The sequence below is a fragment of the Odocoileus virginianus genome, chromosome 7, assembly GCF_023699985.2.
Source record: "Odocoileus virginianus isolate 20LAN1187 ecotype Illinois chromosome 7, Ovbor_1.2, whole genome shotgun sequence".
Classification (NCBI taxonomy): Eukaryota; Metazoa; Chordata; class Mammalia; order Artiodactyla; family Cervidae; genus Odocoileus; species Odocoileus virginianus.
Window position 1 is genome coordinate 58788273 of NC_069680.1, and position 18701 is coordinate 58806973.

Below are 18701 nucleotides of genomic sequence, written 5' to 3' on the forward strand. Positions count from 1 at the left end.
ATTCTGATGTATGGTTTTAATATTTACTTCATAGCCAATTAGGGTCATTTCTAGTATCATACCATTTTAGACAATGAACATCCTGCTAAATTTGTGAACTTTTTAAATGATTATTTCCAAAGTAATCAATTCTAAGGAAAAATGTATTGATGCAAAAGCATACCCAAACCACCTACAATTTTTAATGTGTGCATATGTCAGCCTTAAAGTAAATAGAACAAAACTGGCCATCATTGCCATCATCTGGTTTTATTCTATTCATCTTTATACTTCTTTTTAAAAGACAACAACTACCAAATTATGTTTATCTTTACATTTGGTGTTCTTTTCTCTGTTTAGGGAATAAAACAGAGACAGCGCAACCTGAAATAAAAAGTGAAACTGAACCCCATCTTATCTTCAAAGGTTTGGACAACACTAAAAGCTACTCACCAACCCCGTCCATTCCTCACCCAGTGAAAGAGGCAAATTTAGCTCCAGCTTTCTCCTGGTCCTCTAAGACTGCTTTGGTCACAACAGCTCCTTTTAAGAATGATGCATCACTTTCGTACGGGTTTCCAGAAAGAGGTAGCAATCCCCACTGCACAATGCCTTCTGCAAGACACAGTGGTGCTAACGTAGCTGCTGGGGAATGCGCTGAAATTGCACAGCCTGGTGAAATGGTTCCTCTTCCCACCTTGTCTACTCCTATGACAAATTCCTTGGGTTATTCTGAGCCTCCCATTGGCCCATCTGAGCAGCTAACTTCCAACCAGCCAAACCAGCAGCCTCCATTCATCACTTCTGCTCATGAGCTTGCTTCCTCTCTGGTGGAAGAAGATGAGCAGCCTTCTGAAGCAGATGAGCCTCCATCAGACGAGCCCCTTTCGGACGACCCCTTGTCACCTGCTGAGGAGAAACTGCCCCACATTGTTGAGTATTGGTCAGACAGTGAGCACATCTTCCTGGATGCCAATGTTGGTGGCGTGGCCATAGCGCCTTCCCACGGCTCGGTTCTGATCGAGTGCGCCCGGCGAGAGCTTCACGCCACGACTCCTGTCGAACACCCCAACCGAAATCACCCTACGCGCCTCTCTCTTGTCTTCTACCAGCACAAAAACCTGAATAAACCCCAACACGGTTTCGAACTAAACAAGATTAAGTTTGAGGCAAAAGAAGCTAAGAATAAGAAAACTAAAGCCTCCGAGCAGAAAGACCAGGCAGCTAACGAGGGTATTGAACTGTCCACAGAAGTTAATGAATTTAGCCAGATTCCTTCTCACAAAGCGTTAACATTAACCCATGACAATGTTGTCACTGTGTCCCCTTATGCTCTCACACATGTTGCGGGGCCCTATAACCATTGGGTCTGAAGGCTTTTCTCCCCTTCAATGCCTTTGCGAGTGCAGTGTATTTTTTCAAGGTGCTCTTAAAAGAAAGTCATGTTGTCGTTTACTATAGCTTCATCTCACCCATTTGAAGGCTGAGGTTAAAAAAAAAATTGGGGGTGGGTATTTCTTAACTGTGACTATATTTTGACAATTGGTAGAAGGTGCACATTTTAAGCAAAAATTAAAGTTTTATAGTTTTAAATACATAAAGAAATGTTTTGGTTAGGTGTTAACCTTGATAGAATCACTCAGTTTGGTGCTTTAAATTGTTTACTATGAAACGAGTCATTTTTAGAGGATTTTAACAGGTTCATGTGCTATGATGTAAAATTAAGACACACAGTGTTAACTCTACACAGCTCCTGGTGCTTAACCACATCGACACAAAAATAAGCTGATTTATTATTTCATGGTGCCATTGTTCCAACATCTTCCAATCATTGCTAGGAAATCGGCATATTCCTTTGAAATAAACCAATGAAGTGTTTTCTCTCTTAAAATATTTCTTCTGTATAAAATAATTCATCATTGTTAGTAATGGTTGGAAGCTGTTCATAAATTGTAAATATATATTTTAAAAGCACTTTCTATTTTTAAAAGTAACTTGAAATAGTATAGTATAAGAATCCTATTGTCTATTGTTTGTGCATACTTGCATACAAGAGAAATCATTTATTCTTGCTGTGTAGAGTTCCATCTTGTTAACTGCAATGTGTATTCTAATCATGTATATGGTTTGTGTTTTTTAAATGTGTCCTTTCTCATTCAAAGGTTAGCTACTTATATAAAATAGTTAGGTCATGCAAAAAATTGTTAATTCTCTGTAATATTGAAATTAGGAAGCATATCACCAATATTGATTAACTTTTCTTTGGAACTAAATAAGAGTGGTCTCTTCTGATTGAGCAACAATGGCCCTGATTTACTTCCACTCCAGCTTTTGCAATATAATCCATAAAAGATGTTTCCAAAAGGAGATGAGACTTAAGATGATTCTGAAGAGTCAAATGCTTCTAAAGTTTCAAGGTGATAAAATTAAAAAATTAAGTGGCAAGAACCTTATCTACCCCTTATTCATTCTGAAAGTCATTCTGGTTCAGAAGACAAATAAAATTCCTGTAGAAATTTTTTTGATAGTAAATTTCCTATCCTCATCATCACACTCCCCCCCTCACACACACACACACTCTAAATAAACAGTAGGGATGGTATCCTAAACATGGTTTGTCCGTTAACAGCTAATCCAAAGTAGTTATCTAAGTATATTGTTTTGGGGAAATGTTAGTTCATCTTTTTCTAGGTAACAGAAAAATAGGCATTCTAGTTATTTTAGTCCTCCCATTATTTTTCCCATTGCTTTATTGACTCAATTAATAGCAAAGCAAAAGTGATTTCCCAATCAAAATGTTTAGAACATGAAGAAATTTCAATGAAATACTTGATTCTGTTAAAATGCAGAGGTGCTATAACATTCAAAGTGTCAGATTCCTTGGGAGTATGGAAAACCTACTGGTGCTTCTCCCTTGGAAATGCCATAGGAAGCTCACAACCGCTAACACTCACATTTCTGGTGCAAAAGCAAACAGTTCCAACAAGCTATCTAAAGGAAAACTCATTGTAACTTAAAATAATATATGGTGCAAAGTATCAGTTTCAAGCTTTTGACTAATTTTGACTAAAGGAATATGAAGGGATTGTAAATAACAAAAGTCCGTTGATAGACCATCATCTTGTCAAGTAGATTTCTGCTTTTTGAATATGTAAAATAGAGTAAATCATTGACTTGTTTTAGTATTTTGTGTGCCTTAGATTTGTTTTAAAACATGTATATTTTTGTGAGCCTAAGGTTTCTTATACATATAAGTATATAAATAAGTGATTGTTTATTGTTTCCGCTGCTTCAATAAGATATTACTAGTATTAGACTATCAGGAATACACCATTGTGATATTTTGTTTTAGACTTTAGGCCTTAGCTCCCACTAGAAATTATTTCCTCAACAGATTTAATGGATAAAGTTGTAAGAACCTTTATCCATCCATCCATCTATCCATTCTCTATTCAGTTCTCATTGAATGTCTGCCAAATTTAAGTATTAGCTTTTGTTTTTCTTTAAGTCACCACCCTGACATAGTAAACTTGAAGAATTAAAATCCCAAAAGGTATTGTTTTTTCAAAAACAGCAAATTTCCTTCAAAACAATCCACTGTAATACATCTGCAGCTATTCAAATCAGTTTGTCACTAAGTTTGAATAAATTCCTTAAAATCTAAACTTGAAACACCATTGTTGACTTGGGGGAACATTGAGATCTGTGAGGTTAGTTGCAATTTACCAAAACGAATACGTGAAAATACCCTATCTCAACTAAAATATTTCCATTCTCTTATTGTAAGTAGCACCATGAATGGCTCGCCTCAACTGATAACCCCGTGGTGGGAACCACATATGATTCCTACCTTGTTGAACTCTTTATTTCCCAAGTTTCACAGTGTACCATCCCATTGTGTGCCCTGTGATTTTTTTTTTCAAAGCTCATGCTTATTATATGTCCTACAGCATTGTGATTGTATGCTGGCTCTACTGTTTTTAGAATGCTCTTTATCATGAAGCAAGGAAATAAATTTGTTTGAAATTACATTTTCACTCAGAAAACTGGTCATCTAACATTATTTCTACACTTCTGTTATGTTTTACTGTAAAACCTTTTGTTTTACCTTTTTTATAGCCTTATGTTTAATCTGCCTTTGTTCATAGTATGATAATTTGAATTCATTTATACTTGGCCCTTAAATTAGCCCAACCTGTTCATCATAGGTGCAAAGTTACCAATTATAATGAGAGAATAACTCCTACTTGTTGTAGAATCCTACGAAATGTCATGCTGCCCTTTAGTGTCTATTTAATGGCTCTCAGGCCATTGATGAAAAGTTTTCTCTTGTGCCTGTCAGCCTCACCTTCATCTTTCCAATTCATCCACAAAGTACCAAATACATCACATCATAAACCTGATTGAAACATATTCTTATTGAAAATTGAGGCTAGCTGAAAATGTATAGCTATAGGTAAAGTTTTGCAAAATGTTTGCATCTTAAATATCCTTCCACATTCTTATTATACAATCTGCATGTGGATGAAATAATTTCATTTGTTAAATATAGAATTTCAACTAGATGAGATTCATAAGCAATTTACTTAAGACATAACCCCAATACATAGTTAATTGAATGCATACCCCTGTGTAAATGAAGTACCGAATTCATATGAAGTAACCTACTTTCTAATGTTACTACTTCAGTGGATTCCTACTGATTATCATTTATTTCACAAAAGCATGTATGAAAATAACCCCAATCTATTTAAGTTTAATATTCTTAAATTATATCTTTTATCTCGGACGAGCTTTTGACATTGCATGACAACGTCCACCAATAATGGGCACAGCATTTCCTTTGAATGTGCCCAGTAAATCAGTAGCTGTATGTCACCTTTAATATATAGCTACCTTCTATTTCACAACTTCCTGATGCATGGAAATCCTTTTTGTCTAGATTTAGTACAACTGGGAATTTTGATCTTTTGTAGACATTTATGATGAGAATTGTGAAATAAGGTAATATAGTGGCCTCTCACAGCCCTGGAAGATACCTTAGAAGTCATACAGTCCAGTCACTGGGGCCCAGACAGATGTCAATGTCGGTGTTCAATTACATTTGGAAATAAAATTTAAATAGTCAAATGAAGGCCACTTTTTGGTTAGGAGGACTGTAGGAAAACTTGATTTGCTCACCCACAGGGGACTTTATCACTGTAAAGTAATCTTATTTTTGGTATAAGTCAAAATAAAATGGCTTTTGGGTTCTTTTTCTGAGAAATTCAGGGTAAGAAGTGAAATTGAATCAAGATTTCCCTGCCTGTAGAGTTTTGTGGGCCTTTTGTGGGAAATCTAGCTGACTTTTACCTATGAAGCTGTCCTGTTAATTCATCTCACAAAATGTGGCAATTGTCCTATTTGCTATTTCAATAAATGAAAATCAAGTACTAATAGAGTACAGGTTTTTATTTCCCCTGAAACAAGTGTTTGGCATATAAAGGGAGTTAAAAAAGCCTGAATGGTTGGAATAATTGGGGAAAGTATATTTCCATTGTATATATTCCCTGGCCATAGTTGTACAGTCTGTTCACATTCTTGCTATATAGTTGGCGTCACAACTGAGTCCTAGACTAGTTATTTTGATGGGACTGTCTATGTGGGTTAGAATACTGTTTTGTTGTGCACATCTCCTAAACTTGCCCATAAATGTACTGAACTTGTGTTAACTTCGATGTCAGTGATAGGGCACACTTGACCAAAATAGAATTCAGTGCCCTGATTTCTGAAGAAGTCTGGATTTATTTAAACCAAATTAGGCTCCATGTTGAGCTTTCTTCTAATGGTTTACAAAACGATGCCAGGAGATGTCCCTCAGAACTATCTGAGAGACTGCCTCCTGGGCTTGAAGTCCTTAGAAATTTCGCTGAATAAAACAGAATTCTCAACTTGGCAAGCGAAAAAAAGATGCCATTCATGGCTCTGAAATAAAGTTTGGAAAGAATCAGTATGTTCTTTATCAGAAGTGGAATTTGTGTATTTTCTTGGAATAATATTGAGAATCATTGGAATCTTCGCTTTTCTCTAGTGTATAAAATAAGAGTGTGAGTTCTTATGTTAATTTTGGAGCTGGTGGAGCTGGTTTTAATGCAGTACATCACTCTTGTCTACAATGAACTCGACAAACTATCTGCATTCCAGTATCTGGACGACTTCTCTTCAATGCCTGTTTCTTCTCAGTATCAAATTAAATACCATTGTTTGCTTCAAAGGGCATGTGTTTTTTTCCTTCAGGTAATCCAAGTGTATTTGTCACTGCTTATTTTCCCTTCTGTGAGGGTCTCACTTTGTGTTTCTCTTTTGCTAGTATGCATTTTTAATATCTCTAGCTATAAAAGTCTAGCAATCTTTTCTCTGTAGGTTGTACTCCTTTCCCATCCTTACTGTGATGTTCATGATCTTCCTTGGGTCATAAATTTTCTTCCAGTTTGCTCAGCCATAGATGTCCCTTAAATTAAAATAAATCTTAGTCTAAGGTAAATGTTATATGTGGATTTAACCCCTTTATGTTTGAGTGCAACTTTGGAAACCCTTGGTTAAGAGTATAAACCTGGTTTTCCTTAAAAAAAAACAAAAAGTCCTAGTAGCTGTTACGAAAAGCATTCTCTCAATCACTAGAAAAGAAAAAAAAAAAAAAAACACCAAAAAAGAAAACAAAAAAACCTCAACTCTCAGAAACATTTTCATTTTTGGAGAAATAATATTGGAAAGTAATTTGGTTTCTTCTCCATCTGGCTAGGTATAAACTTACATCTTTAACCAGAAATTCTGGTATTATTTTTCTTTTCTCATTTTACTGTCACTCAGTGTACTTTCATTCTTTTTACAGTTTTTAATCCTTTCCTCTGATTTTCTTTAAGACTCTATTGCTTCCACCCTCTCTGTTCTATCCTCCATGTATGTCCCTTACATAAATACACATGGTTCATTTTAAGACTAGCAGTGAACTTGATCAGTTGTCTTTTCCTGTCTTTTAAAATCACTTGATCAATCCTTTTTGGGATAATACCAAAAAGATTTAAAAGCTTTTAGTCAGCCCTTTTGGTTAGAGGCAAATTCAGTTTTTAGGAACCCCTGGTTAGGATCAAGTGCTCTTTACCTATCCCAACGATGTTTGACCCTGAATTCATTTGTTAGTGTTTGAATGTTTTACAAAAAGTTGTATGAGAAGTTACATGTTCTAGCACTCCGGCTTTGCTATTTCTGTGTAACACATCATACTAATTATCAATTTTCTGACCAGTGACTTTGAATTAGTGGGTGTGATCTATAGACTAGATAGTATTTTCTCTTTTTGTTTGCCTGTTTTCTTCCTTATCTCCCAGCTCAATTTTGTGGATGGTTTCTGTTTTCTAAGGTAGGTTTACTCCTTTGGAATTTGGTTGTTGGCAATAATAGGAACTGTTTTATAACCTGGATGAGAAAAGTTTTTTTAAAAATGGACTGAAAGTAATCTGAAGAGTTCTTAATTCAGTCATCAGAAGTGCTTTCTTCTGAGCACAGGTGGAGGAACTAAAGGGGCAGGAAGGAAGAGCTGTGTTCCTATAAGTAGCCTGTGGGTTCACCTACCAGCTCAAAACCACCTCATAATGTTTCTACTCCTCACTCCATACTAGTTTCTTTCCAAAAAATAGCAACTCAAAATGAGGAACCCTTTTGAAAGAAAATATGGAAATAAGAATGATAATACTTGTACTTTATAATGTTTTAGGCTATCAAACTCTTTCCTATCTGCCACTTCTTTCTCCACAATGCTGATGGTTGGACAGAGAACAATGTTCCCTTCTTACTGGTGATAAAGCTGCAGATTGGCAAGAAAAGCAAATGACTTTCTCCAAATCACAAAGCAAGTCAACTCATTTGAGACTAAGGTAATAACTGCAGACTGCTGAACAGATTTCTTTGCCATAGACTATGACTTAGAGAGTGTTACTGAGTGGATATTTTGTGAGATCTAATCTAAGAATAATACAAAGTCTACTTATTGTACAGAAAATATGCTTCTGAAGTATTTTGTTTCCACTATTTATTTTAGCCAGCTATTTTCTTATGCATATATTGGAACGTCTGGTCAGATCATAGGACTTCTGTATTAGGGCTTAGATTAACAAAGCTTTATATTTACCCCTGTAAAAAATTTTTTGTTGTTGTTTTTGTTTAAAGAATGTCCCCATACTACTGAAACAAAGGGAAACAAGGTCAACAACTCATAATCAAAATTTAATGGTTTTGTAATTTGAAATGCTTGAAGGGAATGTGCTGGGTAAACTGATTATTTTCGTTCCCAGGCACTCATGGTAAACATGTAAAATTGTTGACATCTCTAAGAGATAGCTCTGTCTCCCACTTATTTGAATTTGTTTTTTGTTTCACTTTTCCAGCCATGTAAAATCTCTGTGTCAAAGGTTAAATATACCTTTGTTCAGAGTTAAGAAAAATAATAAGATGTACTAGTTTTTGGTAAGCTCTTTATAAAGAGGAAAGTTGGGCTACTTCATCAGTATATTATGGGTACTAACAAAAAACATAGTCCAGACTGCTCTAAAAATAGTCAAGTAACACTTTTGGTGATTCAGTTCAATAACTGCCTACCCTAATGCTTCTCTGTGATATTGCAAAATAAATGTCTGATGACGTAAGACTTTACAAAAAGAGCTCTTTTAAAAAAAAAACAGATATATGGTCTTTTTTTTTTTTTAACTGTTATGAGTTAACATTGTGATAGGTGCTTTAAGAGAAATATTTTTCCAGAATGATTTTTTAGAAAAAATAAAGGGCAGCTTTTGTATTGTGATGTCTGAGTGGACAGTCATCTTTGGGTTACTAAGAAATCATGAAGTGTTCCCTAAAGAGAAGCTCAAAAATCTGCTCAGCAGAAAGAAAAGTACTGAATACCGGTTTCTTCATCTTCTTTTATGCTATGTGGTGACCTACCAAATAGATTCACAGGCATATCAATATCTGTTTGAAGGAGACCGATTATGCTCATCATTAGTGGGAACAAAATATTCAGATTCTTCACCATGGTGAAGTAGAGTAGTACTAAATTCCCAATAGAGAATTATCAATTTTACAAAATAGTATTTATGTCTCCAGCTGACTTTTTCCTCTCTTTGGGGTGTATTTACTATTTATTTGTATCTTTGATTTTTTTCTTTGGAAGATTTTACCTATTGCCGTCCTACTGTATTAAATATTCCATACAATGAAATAGGTTAGTAAAGGTTTTAAAACCCCACAAATATCCATTTTTGGTTCTTAACACATGGGGGAAACAGTTTTTATAAAAGCACTTCAACATGTAGAAGGGAAAGATAATTATGATGATTTCAATTCAGGATCAATAGGTAGTGGCTCTGCAAACAAGGGAACACTTACTAGCAGTACTTGAAGACTTGTGAGTTGGAATTGCATGTTACTTGAAAGACCTAATTAAGCTAAATTTTGGTGCACAGCAGTTGTACATGATTTCATGTTTATGTAGCAAAATGCTTTGAAATGTACTAGTTTTGAAAAATACATGTAAAGATAGTTGTGAAAATTGTCTATTATATTTTCCTGTGTGTCTCATTTATTTAGAGCATAAAGTTTTTTTAGTTGTTCTAACTGAATAAGGCTAAATGAATACTGTAATTGAAATTATATTTTAAATCTTTGTCATGAGTTTTTAATAAAAAAAAACTATTGCAAATTGTATCATTCCTGATTACACAGAACTTTGTGGGTGGTTTTAAATAAATTTTATACTTCTATTTTGCACCTGGTGGTCTAATTTTTCTTTCCTTTTCATAAACATATTTTTTACATTTACTATCCAATAGAATTCACACATTTTTAACTACAAAGGACTATACGATTTATTTGGAGATGACCAAATATATGCATTGGGTTCAAAACCAAATCAAGATGGCTGTAGCAGAACCCTTGTGTTTAAAAACTATTTAATCCCCACAGAGATGCTATTAAGTAAGGGCCCTTACCAACCCCACTTTACAGATCAATTGAGGAACTTAAAGTGGTTAAGCTCACACCCCTAGTAATTAGCAAAGCTGTTAATCACCCTTGTTCTATATTGACTCATGCCCTCCCTTGGATTAATCATTATTTTAATAAAACTTAATCCTGAACACAGAATGCTAACATTATTTTAAATTTGACATCCTAAAAAGTTAGTAGCTCAGTCATGTCTGACTCTCTGCAACCCATGGACTGTAGCCTGCCGCTCCTCTATCCATGGAATTCTCCAAGAAAGAATACTAGAGTAGGTAGCCATTCTCTTCTCCAGGCAATCTAACTGACCTAGGGAAGGAACCCGGGTCTCCCTCATTGCAGGCAGATTCTCTACCATCGGAAATGAAAAAAAAAAACCAACAAAAAAACCAAATAGGTTTTTAGTGATATTCCAGCAAATATTATAGAAAAATAAGTCACTTTAAATTCATCTAGTTTGAAACCTCTATCTCTGTAGCATCCCAGTAGTCTTTCTTCGAGTGATAGAAACTACTTCACTGGCCCCCACCTCCTCTTCCCCACCTCCTCTCCAGGTTTAGCTGGGAAGCTAGAGACTATATTTTTTACCTCCTTCTTGACTGGTTAAAGGGAGATATTAGAGATACTGAACGTACAAACAGACCTGAGCAACACTCTAGGGGATGGGAGAATAAATAGCTCAGCTAATATCCTAACTGGACAGGTACCCTACAAGACAACTACGAGGTGTTCTGAGTCTTCTCTAGGCCAAATAGACACTTCCTTCACTGTTCCTTAGTGAAACGGTTTCTACATCTTTCATCTTAGTTCCCTGACCAGTGACCAGGGATTGAAACCTGGGCAGTGAAAGCACTAATTCCTAACCATTGGACTGCCAGAGAATGCCCTCCTTTATCTTTATTGATGCTCTTTTAGACAACAACCTGAATAATCCTTTAAAACAGTTGTCTTTTAATAACAGATCTTGCAGGTAATTCCTTGACAGTCCAGTTTTAGGGTTCCATACTTCCACATCAGGGTTCATGGGTTTGATCCCTGGTGGGGAAACAGATCCCATAAGCTGCACAACGCGGCCAGAAAACAGAAAAAACAACAAAACACAGATCTTGGTTCATGACCTTCCCCAGCTTAAAACATTCCAGTGACTTCCCCCTGTACTTAGTATGAAACCACACTCCTTACTTGGTCATTTACAATAGTGTGAAGAACAATTTAATGGTTGATGAAAAACTTTATATTTACTCAAGGAGATCCAACGGAATTTCTTAGTGGTCCAGTGGTTAGGACTCTTAAGCCTCCACCGCTGGTTGATCTCTGGTTGGGGGACTAAGCTCCATCTAGCTGTAGAGTGCAGTTAAAAAAGGGGGGGAAAGTGTAAGAAATTGAACTGTGATATCTGTAATACACGCTGAAAGAAGACCTAAATAATTGGAAAGATATTTCATATTCATAGAATGGATACTTAATGTTGTTAATCGTGGGAATGTAAACTGTGTGGTCACTGTGAAAACAAGTTCGCAATTCCTCAACAAGCATAGAATTTACCAGATAACCCAGAATCGCACTACTAGGTATAATCTAAGAGAATTGAAAACAGGAGTTTAAACAAACAGTCGTATATGAATGTTCACAGCAGCATTATTCATAGTAGCCCCAAAGTGGAGGCAACCCCAAAAATCAACTGACAAATGGATAAACAAAATATGGTATTATTCATTTAAAGTAATCATTTTAGGTATAAAATGAAGTACTAAGGCACGATACACGAGTAACCTTGGACACCACACAATAATCACACAAAAATCCTGTATGTTGTATAATTCTTTTTTTTTTTTTTTTAAATATTTATTTGATTGTGCTGGGTCTTACTTCTGGGGTGTACGCTCTAGTTCTCTCACCTGGGATGGAACCCCGGGACCCCAGCATGGGTAGCTCAGAATGTTAGCCACAGAACCACCAGGCAAGTCCCAGTATGATTCCATTAATAGTAAGTGTCTAGGACATGCTAATCCATAGAAAGCAAGCTGATTAGTAGTTGCTTGGAGCTGGAGGGCGCGGGGATTAAGGAGGGGCTGCGTAACGAGTAAGAGTTCTTTTCAAGGGTTGGAGGCATGGTGGTTGCACAGCTTTATGTAATTGCTAAAAGCCTCTGAATTGTACAACAAAATACTTAAACGATGGAATTATATGTTAAGTGAATTTCATCTCAATTTTTTCAAAAAGTTAGGAAGATGTCACTGGATATAGTCATTCTCCCAGGTACCTGAACTACCAAAAAAAAAAAAGGAACCCCCCCCACAAAATGGCGGCGGGCTCACGGATCACATGACTCCCGATTCTTTCCTTCTCACTCTCAGCGAAGCCTTTTCCTTTGAGCTTGCGCAGAGATACAGACACTTGGCTCATTGTTATACAACGGGCAAGGTAACCCGCTGAGGCAAGCTCCCACTCCAGCTGCGTAGTGAAAGGGGTGAGCGCATTGACGGCTACCTCGGGAGCGCGCACGTAGAACGTAAGCCCGTATGCGCCGTTCCTCGGAGAGATTGGGGAGGGGGCAGAGGAGCGGAGGAAGAGGGGGGAGGTTGACGCATGCGCTTACGCCTATGGGTTTGAAATGGCTTCGCTGTTAACCGGGACCGGATTCAGGTGAAGATTTGGTCCTCGCGGCTGGAGCGGCGGGCGGCCAAGCCGGGGTTCCTAACGTCCTATCGGATCCGCCGAAGCGCCGGGAGCGGCCGTTTTGGTAGCACGGCGTCCGTAGGCCGGCGACGGTGGGGCTCTCGTGGGACTGGGACGGGAGGGACACAGTCCCTTTTGTGCGGGTCGGAGCAGGCCCGGCGCGGCCGGCCCCTCCCCCACCGCCTCGGTTTTTTTTTTTTTTTTTTTTTTCCTTCGGCGGCCCCTCCGGTGCCCCCGGCAACCCTTGGCTTCAGCCTCTGCCTGGCAGGCTCGAAGGGGCTGCGGGCTGGTGTTCCTTGCTCTCCAGCCGGTGAGGCTTTAGCCTCCTGGTTTCGGTCCGGGACGTCGGAACCTTGCACGGCGGCACGGGTTTTGGGGAATGGAGGCCTCTCCGCACCGCTGGGGGCTTAAAAGGGTACCGGAGCTCTCGGTATCCCATTCTTTGCATTTCGCCTAGTCTCCGGGACGGAGGATTCCCCCTCCCCTGGTCTGCGGCCCGCGAGGAGCTGGGGCTGGAGGAAGATGGATGGCACAGCTCTGGCTCCTCCGAGGTGTGGGGGGAAGGGAGTGCGCGGGCTGAGATCTTTGCTGCTTCTGGGTGGATTTTGGGGGGAGGGGTCTTCGCGTTGGTTCCTTATGGGGCATCCGTTGTTTCAACTGTCTTTTCCCTCGCGGAAGGGGAGAGAAAAGGAGCCCCCAGTTTCTTCCCTAGTCTGGAAAGTAAGGAGATGTTCGTTATTTAAATGATATTCTTGAATACCTTTCTTCGATGTCTCGTCCCAATTTCCGTTATTGATTTTTCCACTTTTAGCCCCCAGCCCATTGCCGAAAGAAACAAGCAGGCTGTTTTTTCTGTTGAATGTAAAGCTGTCTATTTTTTATTGTTAAGAATTGGGTAGAAAACGTCAGACGGTCTTCTGTTTAAATGTGAGTTTGTAGTCGAAGGAAGTGCGTCTCTTGTAAGTCGACCTCTAATGTCATGTATTGAAATTCGCTACTTTTGTGAACTATTTGACGTAAAATGTTTTTGCTGCATATTGGACATTCACGTGCCCCTTATTTATAGTTGGTCTACTAAGATGTCCTTAACAAATCAAACATTTCTTTAAAATAAGACTTATGATGGTTGTAGTTTGGTTGAACTTTAAACTGTGAATCCTTTCTTGATAGATCGCTGCTGTAGAAGACAAACAGGCGAAGGCCCCCCCCTCCCCTTTTGTCATGGCTCAGTTTGGAGGACAGAAGAATCCGCCATGGGCTACTCAGTTTACAGCCACTGCGGTATCTCAGCCAGGTCAGGCTTCCTCTCAACACATGTGCTATATAGATGCCGGATTGGGCATGTGTTTTAACTGTGTGCATTAATCTATGCATAATGTTGTGAATATAAATTTGCAAATTAGCCTATGCATAATATTGTGAATATAACTTTGCAAATGATGTATCTTTTAAGATTATCTGTGAAGCGTCTTTTAAAAATTCATGGACCAGCTAGAGAAATACCTGCTTTACCCAGCAGTTTGGACAGTTATATGTAGTCTTTTAAACGTTATATTGGTTTAGTTGTGTTAGAGGTTAGCAGCCACTCATTCATACTAATTTACCTCATTTGTCATGTTACGGTGTCAGTATTCATAAGTTATATTTAAAATTAAGTGTATTCGTACTTTATGAAGAATTGTAAGACTGGTTTTCAGGTATTTGAATTTAAAGTGGAAAAACCAACTCTAAAGAATTTATGAAGCAAAGGAAAAGAATAAATAGATGTAAAGGAAAGGAGCAAATATTTACGTATTCAAAATAAAACCTACAAAATGTCATTTTCAAAATAAAGTAACAATATGTCATTAAGAGTGTTTATTTAAAAAAAATGTTTATTTTAAAAAAAAATGTTTATTTCAGCGTTTCATCGTATTGCTCTTGGGAAGACTCTTATTTTTTTGCCATTTCTTGACTTATGGTTTGAATCTTCAGTTTACAAAATGAGATTTTGAGTTTCTCTTGAGTACCCAGAAAAGTTGCAGCTTATTCTGTTAATTCGAATATATTTTATTTATGTATACTTGATACTAGTTTTTTGCTGCATTTTACTTAAATTTTTGTTATTTGAGGTTAGTTGCAGAGACACTGTGATCTTCTAACTCTGATGTTCTGAATTTGATAGACACGATTATCTTGTTATGTAGGTGACCTTTCTCTTTAAGGAAATGAATATATTAGGGTTTTTATTTTAGTTACTTTTGATTTTAGGTATTAAATGAGCAATAGTTGATTGATTTGAGGGATTAATGAGCAACTGAATATAATATGAAATAATAGTTATAATTTGTATCCAAGTATTTCTTTTCTGTTAAATAGTGGGGAACCTGATAATGACTTAATTTTGATGAAACAGGAATTACTAGCAAATACTGTGTGTCCAGAAACAAGTGATGTGTACTGGTATTTTGGTAAAGAACATGTTTACCTGATTTCCTGTGTACAGTTTGCTTTAATTTCTTATCTATATTGTTCCAATAGAATAGCTGTTATGGTGAAATTCTATTGTTTATAGTTCTTAACATCTATATTGTAATTACTTAAATATGCACTGTGCTTTAGTTTTTATTTTGAAACTGAGCAAAGGAGACACTATAAAGGTTTTAAAACTTGTCAGAGTCAGTAGTAAATATAGACCTCCTTTCCCATATTTGACAATGGAGATTCCAGATGTAAATGATGGGATTTATGTAAACAGTTTGTGCTGTAAGAAATTATGGGTTTTTCTGGGACCTGTCATTAATCATAATTTTTCAAAGTCTGATATGTTATTGATGCATCATGACTTTAGAAACTCGGCAAGTATTTTCTTAGCATCTGTGCTTAGTTTTCCTACAAAAATCCTGGAGTAGGTTCTCTAGTGAGTGTTTTTATTAAACCATTGAAATTTTTATGTTCTATAGTTGGTAAAGAATCTCCCTGCAATGCAGGAGACCCGGGTTCGATTCCTGGGCTGGGAAGATCCCCTGGAGAAGGGATAGGCTACCCACTCCAGTGTTCTTGGCCTTCCCTTGTGGCTCAGTTGTAAAGAATCCACCTGCCATGTGGGAGACCATTCGGTCTCTGGGTTGGGAAGATCCCCTGGAGAAGGGAAAAGCTACCCCCTCCAGTATTCTGGCCTGGAGAATTCCATGGACAGTCCATGAGGTCGCAAAGAGTCAGACATGACTGAGTGACTTTCACTTTCATATTTTGAGCTGTTCCTGAAAGCGTGGTATTTTCTAGCCTTCATTTTCAAGCCTTTGTGGCTAATCATTATCTTATTAGAATTGATTCTCAGAACCAAGCTAATTTCTGTCAAAGTTGAATTTTTTTCAACTATAAGGCAGTTATGGTTTATTTACACCTCATTTCAATGGAGAATTTCAGTCTAGTGTGTGTGTGTGTGTGTGTGTATATATGTATATATAAGGCTTTACGTTTTCTGCTGTAAGCTTCAAATGCAATTTGATTTAAAAAAATTTCAGCAGAGGACATCAAAAGAACTTAATCAGGATAGTAGTGTAGGTGCCTGTTTTATTCTAGTAAAAATAAAAATGCATGCATTGAAATATGCCAGATAGTATCAGAGGTCAAGGTCAATCAAATGGTGGTCACACAATAGAAAAAGTTTAACTGAAAATTCAATTCAAATGAAAATATTTTGATCTTTGTGCCTGTGTATCTGACTCATTTTCTCCTGAAAGCAATATAAAAAATTACTGCTATTTTGTTTCAGTATATGACTTAAGGTTATGTTCAGTTAATGACTTTGCTATTTCATTTTCTAGCAAGATTGTCTTGCATTTGTACTTAACTCTGAAATCAGCTAACAGTGATTTGAACATTTAAGTGCATTCACACAAATGACATGTGTAAGATTAAAAACTTCAGTAAAAGTATATACACTAGCACTTAATTGCTGAAATCTGTCATAAAGTTGAAGATCAGTATTTGAATTATTTCTGATTAATTTTGATGCTGTTTTCCAATTGTGGCTGTGCTCTTTGCTCAATCGTGAATGACTGTTTGCAACCCCATGGACTGTAGCCCACTCCTCTGTCCATGAGATTTCCTAGGCAAGAATACTGGAGTGGATTGCCATTCCCTTATCCCGTGGATCTTCTTAAATCTGGGATTGAACCCTGGTCTCCTGCATTGCAGGCAGATTCTTTACCATCTGAGCCACTTGGGAAGTTGTTCAGTTAAGGAGTTCAATTAAGTCTGTTCAGTTAAGAAGTTAATAATTTCTAGTTTGTCATCTTTAATTTTCTTTTCCTTTATTCCCCAAATTCAAACATATATCAAACTTTGACTTTCTTTTCCTTTGAAAATGCCTCAAATGTATTCCTTTGTTTTACTTTTAGGCCCTCTGTGCTTCACATTTGGATGACTGCATCCATAACAGCTTTCTCATGCTTACATAAGCTGTGCCAAAGTCTCTCACCTAACTTTGAGGCTCTTCCCTACCCTTCCCAAAACTTTATACCCTGATTGTAATGTGGACTTCCCAGGTGGCACTAGTTCTAAAGAACCTGCCTGCCAATATAGGAGACATAAGAGATGCAGGTTCGATCCCTGGGTTGGGAAGATCCCCTGAAGAAGAAAATGGCTATCCACTCCAGTATTCTTGCCTGGAGAATCTCATGATCAGAAGAGTCTGGCGGGCCCCTGTTCACAGGGTCTCAAAGAGTCAGATACGCCTGAGTGACTAAGCACATGATTTACCATAACATTCACTTAAGTCAGGATGCTCTTTTTCCCAGTCTGTCATTTGGTCATACTCTATATTTATTATTCTTCATTAAGTTCTAACTGCTTTAATTTGCTTTCCTCTTTTACTAGATATGATAATTACTATTTCCCCCCTACCTCCAATGTCTCTGTCAGGTGTGATAATTATACCTAAAGCATGATTTCTATCTAAATTACAGAATTTTCTGAAGCAGAATGGGCCCTGATTCTGTATCAGCTAGATAGATAGATTCTGATCAGCTTCTTTCTCTAACAGATGAAGAATTTGAGGCCCAGGAAAGTGATGAAATTTATCAAGAGAAAGTCACAGAAGAGTCTGTTGTTAGGACCTCGGAATTGTGGTTCATTGCTTCTTCCATTACTCTGTTCTTTTCAGTTCAGTTCAGTTGCTCAGTCGTGTCCCACTCTTTGCTGCGAGCCCATGAACTACAGCACACCAGGCCTCCCTATCCATCACCAGCTCCGGGAGTCCACCCAAATGCATGTCCATTGAGTCGGTGATGCCATCCAATCATCTCATCCTCTGTCGTCCCCTTCTCCTCCTGCCCTCAATCTTTCCCAGCATCAGGGTCTTTTCAAATGAGTCAGCTCTTTGCATCAGGTGGCCAAAGTATTGGAGTTTTATCTTCAATATCAGTCCTTCCAGTGAACACCCAGGACTGATCTCCTTTAGGATGGACTGGTTGGATCTCCTTGCAGTCCAGGGGACTCTCAAGAGTCTTTTTCAACACCACAGGTCAAAAGCATCAACTTTTTGGCACTCAGCTTTCTTTATAGTCCAACTCTCATATCCATACATGACTACTGGAAAAACCATAGCCTTGACTAGACGGATTCATCCTCAAAAATGCCTTCAAGAACTTTAGAATACAGTTCAAACTATGTGAGATGGTATTTAGGGTCTGTATTTCCAGCTTCGTTTCTATATTTCCTACACTGGAATACTTGTTTTTTAATATTTACCCTTGTCTTTAAAATTTACCCTATTTTTCCATTTCCTAGCTGAAGTGCTGGGTTACATATTCAGTGACGGTTATAAGTGGGACCAGACCTTTTACGTTTGAAAGTTTAACAATTTCTGTCATATAAAGGGACATTGAGGGGGATAGCTGGTAAATCACTGATTGAATCTTTAAATATCCTTTAGATAAATTATAGTGATATAGGAATATCTTCAGTATATTTGACTCAAGATATTTGCATGTGTATATGTATATAAATGCAACAGTATTAAGATG

At 37.5% G+C, this 18701-nt stretch overlaps 2 protein-coding genes across 10 annotated transcripts in view; both read left to right on the forward strand.

Moving 5' to 3' along the window:
- The window catches only part of TET1 (tet methylcytosine dioxygenase 1), a 138731-nt gene extending 128951 nt beyond the window's left edge, over nucleotides 1-9780 (forward strand). For all 4 annotated transcript variants that reach the window (XM_020869895.2, XM_070470742.1, XM_070470744.1 and 1 more), the window contains one exon: nucleotides 340-9780. In XM_020869895.2, coding sequence (XP_020725554.2) covers nucleotides 340-1352 — 1013 coding nt within the window. In that variant the 3' untranslated portion in view covers nucleotides 1353-9780. The remainder of the gene's footprint in view (nucleotides 1-339) is intronic.
- A 2669-nt stretch (nucleotides 9781-12449) lies between these two features.
- CCAR1 (cell division cycle and apoptosis regulator 1) overlaps nucleotides 12450-18701 on the forward strand; it is a 46908-nt gene continuing 40656 nt past the window's right edge. Inside the window, exons 1-2 of one of the 6 annotated variants that reach the window (XM_070470750.1) lie at nucleotides 12450-12523; nucleotides 13861-13984. In XM_070470750.1, the coding sequence (XP_070326851.1) occupies nucleotides 13912-13984 (73 nt within the window). In that variant the 5' untranslated portion in view covers nucleotides 12450-12523; nucleotides 13861-13911. Of the gene's footprint in view, nucleotides 12524-12566; nucleotides 12783-13134; nucleotides 13242-13860; nucleotides 13985-18701 lie in introns of those variants that run through there. The other 5 variants (XM_070470747.1, XM_070470748.1, XM_070470746.1 and 2 more) reach the window with 5 other exon arrangements.